The sequence below is a fragment of the Macrobrachium rosenbergii genome, unplaced genomic scaffold (genome assembly GCF_040412425.1).
Source record: "Macrobrachium rosenbergii isolate ZJJX-2024 unplaced genomic scaffold, ASM4041242v1 60, whole genome shotgun sequence".
Taxonomy (NCBI): Eukaryota; Metazoa; Arthropoda; class Malacostraca; order Decapoda; family Palaemonidae; genus Macrobrachium; species Macrobrachium rosenbergii.
In genome coordinates this window covers 820,778-835,777 of record NW_027100732.1, presented here as the reverse complement: position 1 = coordinate 835,777, position 15,000 = coordinate 820,778, and the positions used below count along the sequence as shown (strand labels likewise).

Here is a 15,000-nt window from a genome sequence, read left to right as displayed (position 1 = left end):
GTATAAATACCCTTTAATATTCCATCGGGAATGTGGGTACATACCCACAATTTTATATCAGATATTATGGCATACATACACTTCAATTTTAAATTGGGAATGTGGGTATATGCCCACAATTTAATATATTGAATATTAAGGCATACATACCCTATAATTTTACATTGGTGATGTGGGTATATACCCACAATTTTATATATGATATTAAGGCATACATACCCTTCAATTTTATATTGGTTATGTGGGTATATACCCCCAATTTTATGTTACATATTAAGGCAAACATACCCTTCAATTTTATATTGGTTATGTGGGTATATACCCACAGTTTTATATCAAATATTAAAGCATAAATACTCTTCAATTTTAAATTGAGAATGTGGGCATATACCCACAATTGTATATCAGATATTAAGCCATGAATACCCTTCAATTTCATGTTGGGAATGTGGGCATATGCCCACAATTTAATATCAAATGATAAATATATCTATATAAAATCTTGCTAAGCTGATAGGCCTAGATTCAACACACTCAAATAGGCCGTACATTTAGGCCTATAGAAAGAGAGAGAGAGAGAGAGAGAGAGAGAAAGAGAAAGAGAGAAAGAGTTTAAAATGTAACGAATTTCCTTTTTTAATGAAAGAGAGAGAGAGAGAGAGAGAGAGAGAAAGGTAAAGATTTCACACAGAAATGTGAGAAAGAAATTATGCTATTTCTCGTGGAGGTAGCGAAAGGGTTTCCTTTCTTTCTTTCTCTCTCTCTCTCTCTCCCACCCTTCCTAAATGCTCTCACGGGCATCCCAGGGCATTATGGCCTCTATGCCTCTTGGGTATAATGCCCCATGCCCGGGAAAAAAAAGGGTATTTTTAAACCCTTTCCAATTTTTTTTTTATTTTTTGAAACGATATTTTTCCGGAAGCCTGTGAGAGAATATTATTGATATATTTCTGCATTTATCTTTTTTTTATGTTCTTGTAAAAAATGGGTTGAGAGAGAGAGAGAGAGAGAGAGAGAGAGAGAGAGAGAGAGAGAGCGTGTGAGAAAGAGGCCCTCTCTCTCTCTCTTCTAATGGAAATTAGAACTGAATTTTAACGTTTATTTTGGGCCAAAAAAATTTTGGGGCCAAATTCTTGGGCTGCTACAATTTCTGGGCATGGGCATCGGGGCATGGGGCATGGGGTATATTTGCCGAGAGAGAGAGAGAGAGAGAGAGAGAGAGAGAGAGAGAGAGAGACATACAGCGGAATTTGAATATGAATACGGAAAATGATAAATGGTTTTTGAGGGATCCATTTATCTCTCTCTCTCTCTCTCTCTCTCTCTCTCTCTCTAACGTTCGTCGTTATTTAAAAAAAAAAAAGAATATATGGCCGTTTAATATGTAGACCTCTCTGAATGGTGGATATTCAAATGAGGTCTTTGGTCTAAGTTTCCCATTATGCATGAATCTCTCTCTCTCTCTCTCTCTCTCTCTCTCTCTCTCTCTCTCTCTCTCTCTCTCTCTCTCTCTCTCAATTACCCTTTTATCGTTCTCTCTCTCTCTCTCTTATATGCTTTGATTCTCTCTCTCTCTCTCATTTATGCTTTCTAATCTCTTGTCCTTTTATGGTTTATCTCTCTCTCTCTCTCTCTCTCTCTCTCTCTCTCTCTCTCTCTCTCTCTCTCTCACATTATGCTGTTAAAACATTGTATTACAATCAATAACTCTCTCTCTCTCTCTCTCTCTCTCTCTCTCTCTCTCTCTCATTTACGCTATCAAACCATCGTATCAAAATCGATAAATGGTAGAGAGAGAGAGAGAGAGAGAGAGAGAGAGAGAGAGAGAGGGGAGGAGAATATTGACACTTCATTCTGAAGTGATGCTAATTCTCACGGACTTGGGGAAACTTCCGGATGATTTCGTTATATATGCTTAACGAATTCGTTGTCTGTGGATTATTTTCGCGACTATTCGCGTATAATAGTCAGTTACTGACTCACGTGACGGAATAGTCGCCGACTGTCGCGGAAATAGTCGTTGAAATATACTTAATAAACTATTTTTTCGCGATTTTTTTTTCCCTAAATCTCACGTATTTCGCGAAAGCGTTATAATTGCTACGAGTTTAAACGTTTTATTTAACGGTAATTAAAGAGAGAGAGAGAGAGAGTGAGAGAGAGGGTGTGAAAGAGAGTGAGGGAAAGAGCGAGAGAGAGAAAGAGAGAGAGAGAGAGAGAAAGAGGCGGTGGGAAAGCCGAGCAATTTAATAAATGTACATTTTTTTTTCACCATAATCTTGAAAACTGTCCCTTAGAACTGGTCGATTTGAGATGCCGGTTTGGTATATAATTAACGGTTTTTCAGAGCGTTATTGCGACGTTATTCCGTCATTCTAACGTTCGCCGAATAACGTATGACGTCGTCGCGAGCGTTATGGCGGGTTTTAACGGTTTATTGGGCTTAAATAACGTTGTAATGGGTTTTTATCAAAGGGTTAAGAGGTCACTTATCCTTCCTCAGGCAGTCGAAAACGGGTGCATGGGAAAGCGCCGTCCGTTGGACAGGTGTTCAAATTTTGTTTGTTGTTATTGTCTCTCTCTCTCTCTCTCTCTCTCTCTCTCTCTCTCTCTCTGTCTTTTTCTCTCTCTCTCTCTCTCTCTCTCTCTCTCTCTCTCTCTCTCTCGCTGGCTATATGGGAGAAACAGCGCAAAAATATGCGTCTAATATACGACAGTTTACTTCATAGTTCTAGGGAAAGTTCGGTTTCAAATCTCTCTCTCTCTCTCTCTCTCTCTCTCTCTCTCTCTCTCTCTCTCTGTTTATCAATCTGTCTATCTCTCTTTCTCAATCTCTCCCTCTCTCTCTGTCTCTACGAGAGAAACAGCGCAAAGATATTAAACTTTAAGTCCATTTTATAGGTCTAAAGATAGCCAGCCCAAACTCTCTCTCTCTCTCTCTCTCTCTCTCTCTCTCTCTCTCTCTCTCTCTCTCTCTCTCTCTCTCTGTATTTATCTATCTCTCTTTCTTAATCTCTCTCTCCTTTAAAAGTAAACGGCGCCAAAATATTAAATGTTAGGACCATTTTATTGGTCTAAGGAACGTAGTCTCTCTCTCTCTCTCTCTCTCTCTCTCTCTCTCTCTCTCTCTCTCTCTCTCTCACGCTCCGAAAATCGTTGTGCCAATTTTTAAAAAAATTTAATCTATAAAAAACGGGAATTTTTCTCCACAAAAAAAAACGAATATAGATCAGTCTGGAACCTAACTTTTCTCTCTCTCTCTCTCTCTCTCTCTCTCTCTCTCTCTCTCTCTCTCTCTCTCACTTTTCCCACGTAACAGGGGCCAAGATAAAGAGGAATAATATATAAAAGGGTTGAAGAATGAGGAAGAAAGTGGAATAAAAAAGAGAAATGATTTTTCAGTCAAAAAAAAAAAAAAAGGGCCATCATAGCAGATGTTTCGTGGGTCGCGGTCGCCGTGGCCCGCTTGTTTTGGGGGGTGGGGTATGGGGGGGGTATATACCGTGGCCCGGTGGTGGCCTGGGCCATACCCACTACTGTTTATACCCAGATACCCAGTTGGTCAAAAATATTTCATTACCTGAATTCACAGAAATATGAATTATGATTATGTAAATTCTCTCTCTCTCTCTCTCTCTCTCTCTCTCTCTCTCTCTCTCTCTCTCTCTCTCTCTCTCTCTAGAGGGACACACGCATTGAATTGGACCACTAAACTGAAATTCGGAAGTTGAAAATACCCTTTCCTCTAGGTGTACGGTAGGGTAGGGAGGTCCTATGTCCCCCCCCTTGGGGATCCCTGGGCATCCCTGGGTACCCAAGGGCATCCTAAGCTTAAGATAGGCGGGGCTTATGTGTCGTCTCTCTTTGCCAGCAAAGGGTACCACTACCTGGCCCAGAATAGCCAATATCCCAAGTCTACCTTTTGTAGCTATTAAGAGGAACCGCCCCAGAATTTAGGGCTTCGGCGATCACCCCTTTGGAGGACCGAGCGAAGTATGTACTCTGTCGTGAAGCCGCCGTGAGAACTGGAGAGAAGTGTGAGGCGCTTTAATCGCCTCCCGTCGGAGGCGCAGAAGGTGGAGGCGTTCCACGGCCGGGGGAGGAGGAGGAGGAGGAGGCTCTTTACAGACACCTGGAGGCGTCTTTTTCGCGTCCTTGCGGCGGGAGAAGGACCTTCCCATATGCCTAGGGCGTCTAAAAACTCCTGTCGCAGCCCTGGGCGGGAGACGGGACTTCTAGAGGTGCCCCTAGCAACTCACGACGGGAGAATGACCTTCCCATATGCCTAGGGCGTCTACAAACTCCTGTCGCAGCCCTGGGCGGGAGACGGGACTTCTAGAGGTGCCCCTAGCAACTCACGACGGGAGAATGACCTCCCCAGACGCCTAGGACGTCTATAAACTCCTGTCGCATCCATGGACGGGAGACAGGACTTCTAGAGGCGCCCCTGGCAACTCACGACGGGAGAAGGACCTTCTAGGATCTCTGTCGCAACCTGCGACGTCTAGAGATTCCTGTCGCACCCAGCACGGGAGAAGGACCTTTAGGATGCCCGTAGCGTCCTAGGAAGATAGAAGGACCTTCGTAGAAACCTGTCGCATCCTTGGACGAAAGACAGGGGCCCTCTAGGACCTCTGTCGCGGGCACAGACATCTAGAAACTCCCGTCGCATCCTACGACGGGAGAAGAACCTTCTAGAAACTCCTGTCGCACCCAGGACGGGAGACAGGGCCTTCTAGAAACTCCCGTCGCATCCTGTGGCTGGAGAAGGCCCTTCTAGAAACTCCCGTCGCAGCCTACGACGGGAGAAGGACCTTCTGGGACCTCTGTCGCAGGCTAAGACGTCTAGTAACTCCTGTCGCACCCAGGACGGGAGACAGGGTCCTCTGTCGCACCCAGGAAGAAAGAAGGACCTTCCTTCAATCTATAATTATATTTGACTTCGCCAAAAATATGTTCACGGGAATATTATGTGAATTTAAGATTTCAAAAAACGAGCGGAAATACAAATTCAAATAGAAAAATTCAATTGACATTTTGGAATTGAATTCAAGACGGGAACTGATTTGATTTCATGTGAATTTTTTAATTTAAAAAAATTGTGGATTTAAAATCGAGTGAAATCACCGTACCAGTGACTTCAAAAAAATGTTTAATTGAAAATTTGAATTATTATTATTATTATTATTATTATTATTATTATTATTATTATTATTATTATTATTATTGAAATCAAATTTAAAACTTTAACTGATTCTTGTTCAAGTGAATTTAAAAATGACAGTGAATTCAATTTATCAGTGACTTCAATATTTTTTATTGAAAATTGAATTATTGAAATAAATTTCAATACTGTAAAATATATGATTTCAAGTGAATTCAATATTTTGATTTCGAAGATGAATTCAAAATTGAATTATTGATATTAAAATCAAAATTTTTTATATTTCATTCCAAGTGAATTTCCAGAAACGAGTAAATACAATAATTTCATTTTTTGATTAACTTAAAATTGAAAAAAAATTATTTTTTAAACTCAGAACTTGTGCAGATCTATATAAAATATAGTTTGAAATAAGAAAAAAATTATATATGGAAAACTATTTTGCGGTTTGATGATTTTATTATTAGAAAATAATTTTGAAAGATATATTTATATATGTATATAATACATATATTATATTTATGATATATATAATATTTATAAAATAATATTTTGGCTACAGTATATCTTATAATGTAAAAATATATATTTTATGAATATATATGTATATATATATAATTTTTTATTTCAATGTATATAAAATAATTTTATATATTGCGATAAAATTATTCTCAGATATATCTATCTTTAAAAATTATACTTTTTTACTAATAAACAGAAAATATATTTTTAAAAATATATTTGCAAATATATTTCAAAAAATATTTTCAAGTAATATTTAAAATCAAAATTTGGTGCAGAATTTTTATATGAATTCGCACAAGAAATTATAGATAATTTTCATAATTATTCCATAATATATTTTTGAACAAGAAAATTCAATAAATTACTTTGGGAATTTTTCATTTATGTAAAAAATAAATTTATAATTTTTTCAGTTATATAAAAAATTAAATGTGCATTTTTTTTAATTATAAAAAAACTAAATTTGCAATTTTTTCAGTTATACAAAATTCAATTTGCAATTATTTTCAGTTATGAAAAAATTACATTTGTAATTTTTTTCAATTATATAAAAAAATTAAATTAAAATTTTTTTTAATTATAAAAATTAATTTTGAAAAGTGATTCAAGTTTGAATTAAAAATAATTATATATTTATGGATAATAATTTTAGAAATATATATCTATAAAATTTAATATTTTTACTGTAATATATTTCTTTTGTAAAATATATATACACACACACACACACACACACACATATATATATATATATATATATATATATATATATATATATGTATATATATATATATATATATATATATATATATATATATATATATATATATATATATATATATATATATATAATTTTGAAATCATTATATTTTTTATATATTTGATTTACTATAAAAAGTATATATACATATATATATATATATATATATATATATATATATATATATATATATATATATATATATATATATATATATATATATATTATATATATATAGATATATATATATTTTATACCAAAATTTTAGACCAAAAACCCAAATTTTTAAAGAAAAAAAATTAATATATATATATATAAAAATTTTAAACCAACCAAATTTAAAATAATATATATTAAAACTTCATTAAATTTACAGAAATAGATAAAAAAATTCACAAAATTTTTCAATATAAAAAAATTCAAAAAATTATCTTAAATTTCTAAAAAAAAATTTGAAAAATTAAAAAAAAAAATTAATAAAAAAATAGTGAACGATGAACTTTGATGGTGAGTTGATTCCTGGGAATGGCGGTGACGGCGACACCATCAACTCGGCCCTGGAAATTGATGGTGATGGGTTAGACGATAGTGTAGCCACTATGGAAGGTGATGGTGACTGTGAGGACACTGATAGTGAGCTTCTAAATGGTGATAGTGTCACCATGAATGGTGATAGTGAAGCTATAGATGGTGAAAGTCACTATATGATTGATAGTGAATGCATGGATAGTGATAGTGTCACTGTAAATGCTGATAATGAGACTGTGAATGGTTATAGTGATGGAATAGATGGTGAAAGTCACAATATGATTGATAGTGAGCCTGCATGCCTTGATAGTGAGGATATACATGGTAATACTGACACCATAGCTGCTAATAGTGAGGGTATAGTGACCTTAGAAGATGATAGCGACACCATAGAAGATGATCCTGACACCATAGCTGCTAATAGTGACAGTATAGTGACCACAGAAGATGATAGTGACACCATAGTGGATGGTACAGCCTTCTGTTATGGGAATAGTGAAGGTATAGTGACCTTAGAAGATGATAGTGACACCATAGCAGATAATACTGCCCTCCACCATGGGAATAGTGATGGTATAGATGACACTGACACCATAGCTGGCAATAGTGAAGGTTTAGTGACCTTAGAAGGTGATGGTGACACCATTCAAAACGATACCGCCGTCGAACGCATGGACGTCGACAGCGACTTAAACCCGTACAGTGAATATAGTGAAGAGGGAAGTAACTTTGATGGTGAGAATAAAGAGGATAGTGAGGCCGACTCACTATCGCCGATTCTTCGGCTCTACCTGAAGATCAAGTTAGGTAAGAAAATTGGGGACCTACTGTATATATAAGTATATATATATATTTATTCTTATATATATATATATATAATAATAATAATAATAATTCTAAGCTGCCCATTCCAGTAAAACGCTTCTGACTCTATCGGGGAGACATCTTAATGTTTCTCTTTGTGGGTATCGAACATGCCCGTGGGGCATTCTCTCTCTCTCCCTCCAAAGAGAGAGAGAGAGAGAGAGAGAGAGAGAGATTTGCACTACAAACTTATCAATAATTCTGATCTTTTTTTATATATCTTTTTTTTTCTGTTCCGGGGATTCGAACAGGGTTTTTTTTTTCTCTCTCTCTATTAATCTTTCCCTCCCTCTCTCTCTGGAGAGAGAGAAAGAGAGAGAGAGAGTTGCATTTTTAACCTTTTTGTCAAATTTTTTTCACATTTTATATTTTTTTTTATATAACATGGGATTCCAGTAGGCCTATTTCTCTTTCTCTCCCGAGAGAGAGAGAGAGAGAGAGAGAGAGAGAGAGAGAGAGAGAGAGAGAGAGAGAGAGAGAGAGTTGCATTTTTAATGATTTTCTCAGATAATTTTTAATTTTTGTTATATAACCTGGGATTCCAGTAACCCTATTTCTCTCTCTCTCACTCACTCTCTTTCTCTCCTGAAGAGAGAGAGAGAGAGAGAGAGAGAGAGAGAGAGAGAGAGAGAGAGAGAGAGAGAGTTGCATTTATAATCGTTTTCTCTGATTTTTTTACATTTTATATTTTTTTATATTCCCTGGTATTCCAGTAGGCCTATTTCTCACTCTCTCTCCTGAGAGAGAGAGAGAGAGAGAGAGAGAGAGAGAGAGAGAGAGAAACCGGTCAGTCACAATGTTTACCTAAGGGCTTATAAACTCTGCCTCCCTTTATACGTAAACCCTTTTTTTTTTAAGGCTTAAAACTTCCTCCCGTCTATCAAGACGGGGAAGGAAGTGTCCGTCAATTTTACTGGAGAGAGAGAGAGAGAGAGACAGAGACAGAGAGACAGAAATAAGAGGGAAAGATTGACAGAATTGACGATAAGCATTGGGTGAGAATCGATGGTGTAGCATCTTTCAAAAGTTGGTATTTCTTTAAAAACTTGAATTTTATTATATATTTTAATTATATAAATTGAAAAATTGATTTATGTGTTGTTTTAGTATTTAAAATGAGAGATAGAGAGAGAGAGAGAGAGAGAGAGAGAGAATTAGAGACAGAATTGACGATTATCGCTGGGGGAGACTCGATGGGGTACCATCTTTCAAAAGTCATTTCTCAAAAAAAAACTAAATTTTCTTATATATTTGGAGTTCCTAAATTGAAAATACTGATTTATATATTATTTTAATCCTTTAAGATTATTTTTAAAGAGAGAGGAATAGAGAGAGAGAGAGAAATAGAGAGAGAAATAAAGAGAGATAACGATAACGATAGACGCAACAGCGTGTATAAGAACGGTCATCCATCTTACAAATGATCAGATTTTCCCTTTCATTATTTTCTAAAATATCAACGTCATTTCATAACGAATAACGCTCATATATGCGTTATTTAACAGATAAAACAATAACGCTTCGTTGTTTATGGTTATTGAGCCGGAAATATACGTTATTTGACGTGAATTTAACGATTTTAAAAAATATTTTTTTTTCCGGAGGGGAAGCCACCGATAAAAAAAAAAATGGCGCAGTTCACTGCCTTCACTTAGAAAAAAAAAAAAACGTCAAATTTCGGACGTTCTAACGTCCCCAGGACCGCCGTCCGTGACGTCACGACGTCGCAGCGACATCACCCGTCGTCGCCGTCGCGTGACGTCACATCCAGCGACCGCTACCCTGGAAAAAAAAAAAAAACGACATTTTTAACCGAAGCTTCGTAATTGAACGGTCCTCCATAACAGTCCCTTATGGCAGAGTTGCCAAGTGGGGGATTTCCTGCGCCGTATTTGTCCGCATTAAGAATTACATTACAGACCCGGAAACGGGTCGTTATTAAGGCGTTATTAAGGCGTTATGCCTTTGTCATTAGCGCCGGCTTGCGTAGTCGATGAGAGAAAGGTGTGGGAGCAATTATGAGAGAGGGAGGGATAGAGAGAGAGAGAGAGAGAGAGAGAGAGAGTTGCCAGTTAACGAATTTAAATCATTTCATTCAATTAATTCGTGGTTTAGGGTAAAGACACCACACCTGGGAGTCAGCCTCACTCTCTCTCTCTCTCTCTCTCTCTCTCTCTCTCTCTCTCTCTCTCTCTCTCTCTCCTTCAGTTTCTCTGTTTCTCTCTCTCTGCATTTCTCTCTCTCTCTCTCTCTCTCTCTATGTTTCTCTTTTTTATCTCTCTGTTTCTCATTTTTACTCTCTCTCTTAATCTGTTTCTCATTTTTACTCTCTCTCTCTCTTAATCTGTTTCTCATTTTTAATCTCTCTCTCTCTCTCTCTCTCTCTCTCTCTCTCTCTCTCTCTCTCTCTCTCTCTCTCTCTCTCTCTCTTTAATGTTTCTCTTTTTTAATCTCTCTCTCTCTTTTTTTATCTCTCTCTCTCTCTGTAGCTATCTTTCTGCATTACTCTCTCTCTCTCTCTCTCTCTCTCTCTCTCTCTCTCTCTCTCTCTCTCTCTCTCTCTCCCAGACACACAAAAAGATGTCGATGCATCACGACCATTTTCCAGCAAAAACCAAAATCTTCTCTCCTAATTTCGCTATCTCGTGACCCAACTGGGCCGCCAATTGATGAATTGATGCCGGGCATTGATGCATCGATGCCCTGGGCATCGATGCCCGGCGGGAAATTGATGGAGAATTGATGGAGAGTTGATTATATGAGGGAGGAAATATGGAGATTGCATTTTCTGGAGTGGCTGTCCAGGCGCCATATTGTTAGTTTATTTTTTATTGATTTTTTATATTATTTTTTATTTATTTTATTTGTGGGTTAATTTCTATATAGATTGTTTATATAGATTCTCAGGTTCTTATAGGTATTTTATATAGATACATAGATCGATGTGTCTTTTAAATAAATAGATATAAATCTATAACTTTTTATATTTTATATATTTTTATTTTTATATCATTTCTTTATAAACTGTTTATATAGATTCTCTGGGTTTATAGATATTTTATATAGGTGTTTAGATCGATGTGCTTGTGCCTTTTAAATAGATATTTTATATCTATACCTTTTTATATTTTTTATTTTTATATTTCTATATAAATTTCTATATAAATTGGTTGTATAGATTCTCGGGGTTTTATAGGTATTTTATATAGATACATAGATCGATGTGTCTCTTAAATAAATAGATATATATCTATAACTTTTTATATGTATTTTTATTTCATTTCTATATAAATTTCTATACAAATTGTTTATATAGATTCTCAGGGTTTATAGATATTTTATATAGGTGTATAGATCGATTTGTCTTTGAAATAAATAGATATATAGCCGTACCTATTTTACATATTTTTATATATCTATTTTTATATGTTTCTATATAAATTTCTATGTAAATTGTTTATATAGTCACAGGGACTTATAGATATTTTTTATAGATGAATTTATGTGTCTTTTAGATAGATTTAGAGATATATAGACAGCTAAACATTAATTTTTATTTAAAATTTCTCTATAAATTGGGTTGTATAGATTCTCAGGGTCTTATAGATATTTTATATAGATGTACAAATAGATGTGTCTTTTAAATAAATAGATATATAGAAATAGATATATATCTATGTATTTTTATATATTTTTATTTTATATCATGTTTCTATATAAATTTCTATATATATTGGGTTGTATAGATTCTCAGGGTCTTTTAGATAGTTTATATAGATTCTCATGGTCTTATAGATATTTTATATAGATGAATTTATGTCTTTTAGATAGATTTATAGATGTATAGATAACTGCAAATTATTTTCTTTTTTATTTTAAATTTCTATATAAATTTCTATATAAACCTTGTTATATAGATTCCCAGAGTCTTATAGATCTCTTAGATAGACAGATCGATGTGTCTTACAGATAAATTTATAGATTTATAGATATATATAGACAGCTAGACTTTAATTTTAATTTTTTTCTATATATGAATTTCTAGATAAATTTCTATATAAACCCTGTTATATAAATGGCTAGAGTCTTATATATAGATAGTTATATAGATAGATAAATTACTAGATTTATAGATATATAGGTAGTTAGATTTTAATTTCTTATCTTTTATTTCTATTCCTATATAAATGTCTATATAAATGAGATTATATAGATTCTTGTTAATTATCTTAATTTTTTGTTAATTATCTTAATTTTTATGTTAATTATAATTATCTTGTTAATTATTTTAATATTCTTGTTAATTATCTTAACTAACAGTTTATTGTTAATTATATTAATTTTCTTGGTAATTATCTTAATTTTATTGCTAATTATCTTAATTAACATTTTATTGTTAATTATCTTAATTTTCTTGTTAATCATCTTAATTTTTCTGATTATTATAATTATCTTGTTAATTATCTTAATTTTCAATTATAATTATCTTGTTAATTATCTTAATTAATATTAATAAAAATAAACAGAAAAATGAGGGAAAAATAGGACGCCATCGACCCCTATTAACCACAAATTAATGCGTCTGTCATTTGTCAGGCCTCGGGGGGGCGACGCTCCCCCCGTGGGCATGCGGGCGTGCCCGTGGGATCGATGTGTGGGCTGTGGGTGCCCCTGGGAGGGGGGCCACAGGCCCCCATAGCCCTTGGGTCACTAGCCCAAATTAATATGTATATTTTATCATTGATGTCGAATACGTATTTCATTTCGGTATCAGTGTCTTTAGCTTAGCGATTTGGGTATACGGGGCATAGGTGGGCATAGAAAGGTGCATGCCCACGTGCCCGGACCACTAACCGCGTACCCGGACCACTAACTGCGTACCCGGACCACTAATTCGGAGGAATGTATTTTAATATTAACATTCAAAACTGATTCCTGTGTCCCTAGCAAAGCATTTTGGGTATACGGGGCATAGGTGGGCATAGTGTCCATGGAGGGCCACATGCCCGGACCGCTAACCGCCTACCAGGCCCACTAATCCGAAGTATCATGTTTTATTGTTAATTTCGAATACGTATTCCCGTACTAAGCGATTTGGGCATATGGGGCATAGGCAGGCAGAGAAAGGCACATGCCCACATGCCCGGACCGCTAACCGCATACCCGGGCCACTAGTCCGAAGAATTATACATTTTATTATTGATATCGAATACGTATTCCTGCATCACCTGCGTCCTTAGTTAATTGATTTGGGTATGGGGGCATGGCTGGGCATGGGGAGTCACATGCCCGGACCACTAACCCAAAGCAATATATTTTATTATTAATATCAAAAACATATTCCCATATCACCTGCGTCCTTAGCTAAGCGATTTGGGTATGGGGGCATCGGTGGGCATGGGGGGCTGCATGCCCGGACCACTACTGACCTATGCAAAATGCCCAGTCACCCTGTTTAATGTCCTCACTAGATGTGGTCTGTCTTTTAAGGAGACGTCGATTAAAAAGCCGGGCGGGCACGGGGCACGGGGTATAGTGGTCCGGGCACGGGGCATGGTGGCCCAGGCATGGGGGGGCACTACCACACCCTATTTTTGGCTAAAAGGCTCCTCCCTCCCCCACCTCCACCTTTCCTACCACATCAAGAGGACAATCTAGTGCCCAGTGGTGCCCCGGTGGTGCCCCGGTGGTGGCCCTGGTGGTGCCCCAGTGGTGGCCCAAGATAAACCACGCCTACTTTTCTGATTAGTCCCTTGTTCCATTAGGCGGCTTCTTTGCCCGGGCATGGACACGCCTACTTTGTTCTGGAAATCTGGAAAAGGTGCCCACTGTTCTTGGCGGGTATGTTGCTTTAGGTGGGCATTTTGGGTGGGTATCACATCCTAGGTGGGTATTTACAGTTTGTATTTTAGGTGGGTATCAGATTGTAGGTGGGTATTTTATGTGGGTATCAGGTTCTAAGTGGGTATTTTAGGTGGGTATCAAATCCTACGTGGTTATTTTCGGTGGGTATTTTAGGTGGATGTTAGATTCTGGGTGGGTATTTGGGGTGGGTATCAGGTTATAAATGGGTATTTTAGGTGGGTATTTAGGTTGTAGGTGGGTATCTAAGTGGGTATCAGGTTCTAGGTGGGTATTTATGCTCTGGATGGATATTATGAGTGGGCATTAGCTTCTAAGTGGGTATTTAGGTTCTAGGTGGGTATCAGGTTGTAAGTGGGTATTTTAGAAGGGTATCACTTCCCAGGTGGGTATCAGCTTCTTGAAGGGAGTGAGCAATATATATATATATATATATATATATATATATATATATATATATATATATATATATATATATATATATATTTATATTTATATATCAATCGTTACGATATTCTCATGTGAAGCAATCTCTCTCTCTCTTTCTCTCTCTCTTTCTTCTTCTTCCAATTCTCTCTCTCTCTCTCTCTCTCTCTCTCTCTCTCTCTCTCTCTCTCTCACTTCTTCTCCTTCAAATTCTCTCTCTCTCTCTCTCTCTCTCACTTCTCCTCCTTCAAAAATTTCTCTCTCTCTCTCTCTCTCTCTCTCTCTCTCTCTCTCTCTCTCTCTCTCTCTCTCTCTCTCTCTTCTTCCAATTCTCTCTCTTTCTCTCTCTCTCTCTCTCACTTCTTCTCCTTCAAATTCTCTCTCTCTCTTTCTCTCTCTTCTTCCAATTCTCTCTCTCTCTCTCTCTCTCTTCTTCTTCTTCCAATTCTCTCTCTCTCTCTCTCTCAATCTCCTTCTTCTTCCAGTTCTCTCTCTCTCTCTCTCTCTCTCTCTCTCTCTCTCTCTCTCTCTCTCTCTCTCTCTCTCTCTCTCTCTCTCTGTGTGCCTGTGTCATATCCCATCTGGCGTGGCACCTTATCTGCCCCTCCGGTGCAGAGAAAGGGCATCGTCGTTCTACAGCATCCGGACGTTGCTAGATAATACCCATCTGACGTAACGAGATCTGCGTATTATATATATATATGTATGTGTGTATATTTTTTTGTATGTTTTTATGTGTATTTTTGTGTGTGTTTTTGTGTGTGCTTCCATGTGGATTTTGTTTTTTGAGGATCCGGGCGGTTTCGTTGCACCCGGCAGGCTGCACCATCTTTTTAGGGATTTTTTGTTTTTTTTGGGGGGGGGTGTCTCT

The 15,000-nt window shown here is 36.5% G+C and overlaps 1 protein-coding gene across 1 annotated transcript in view; it reads left to right on the top strand.

Moving 5' to 3' along the window:
• The first annotated feature begins 6,868 nt into the window (after positions 1–6,868).
• The window catches only part of LOC136838324 (zinc finger protein castor homolog 1-like), a 56,548-nt gene continuing 48,416 nt past the window's right edge, over positions 6,869–15,000 (top strand). The window contains exon 1 of the mRNA XM_067103228.1: positions 6,869–7,784. Within this exon, the coding sequence (XP_066959329.1) occupies positions 6,944–7,784 (841 nt within the window). The 5' untranslated portion in view covers positions 6,869–6,943. The remainder of the gene's footprint in view (positions 7,785–15,000) is intronic.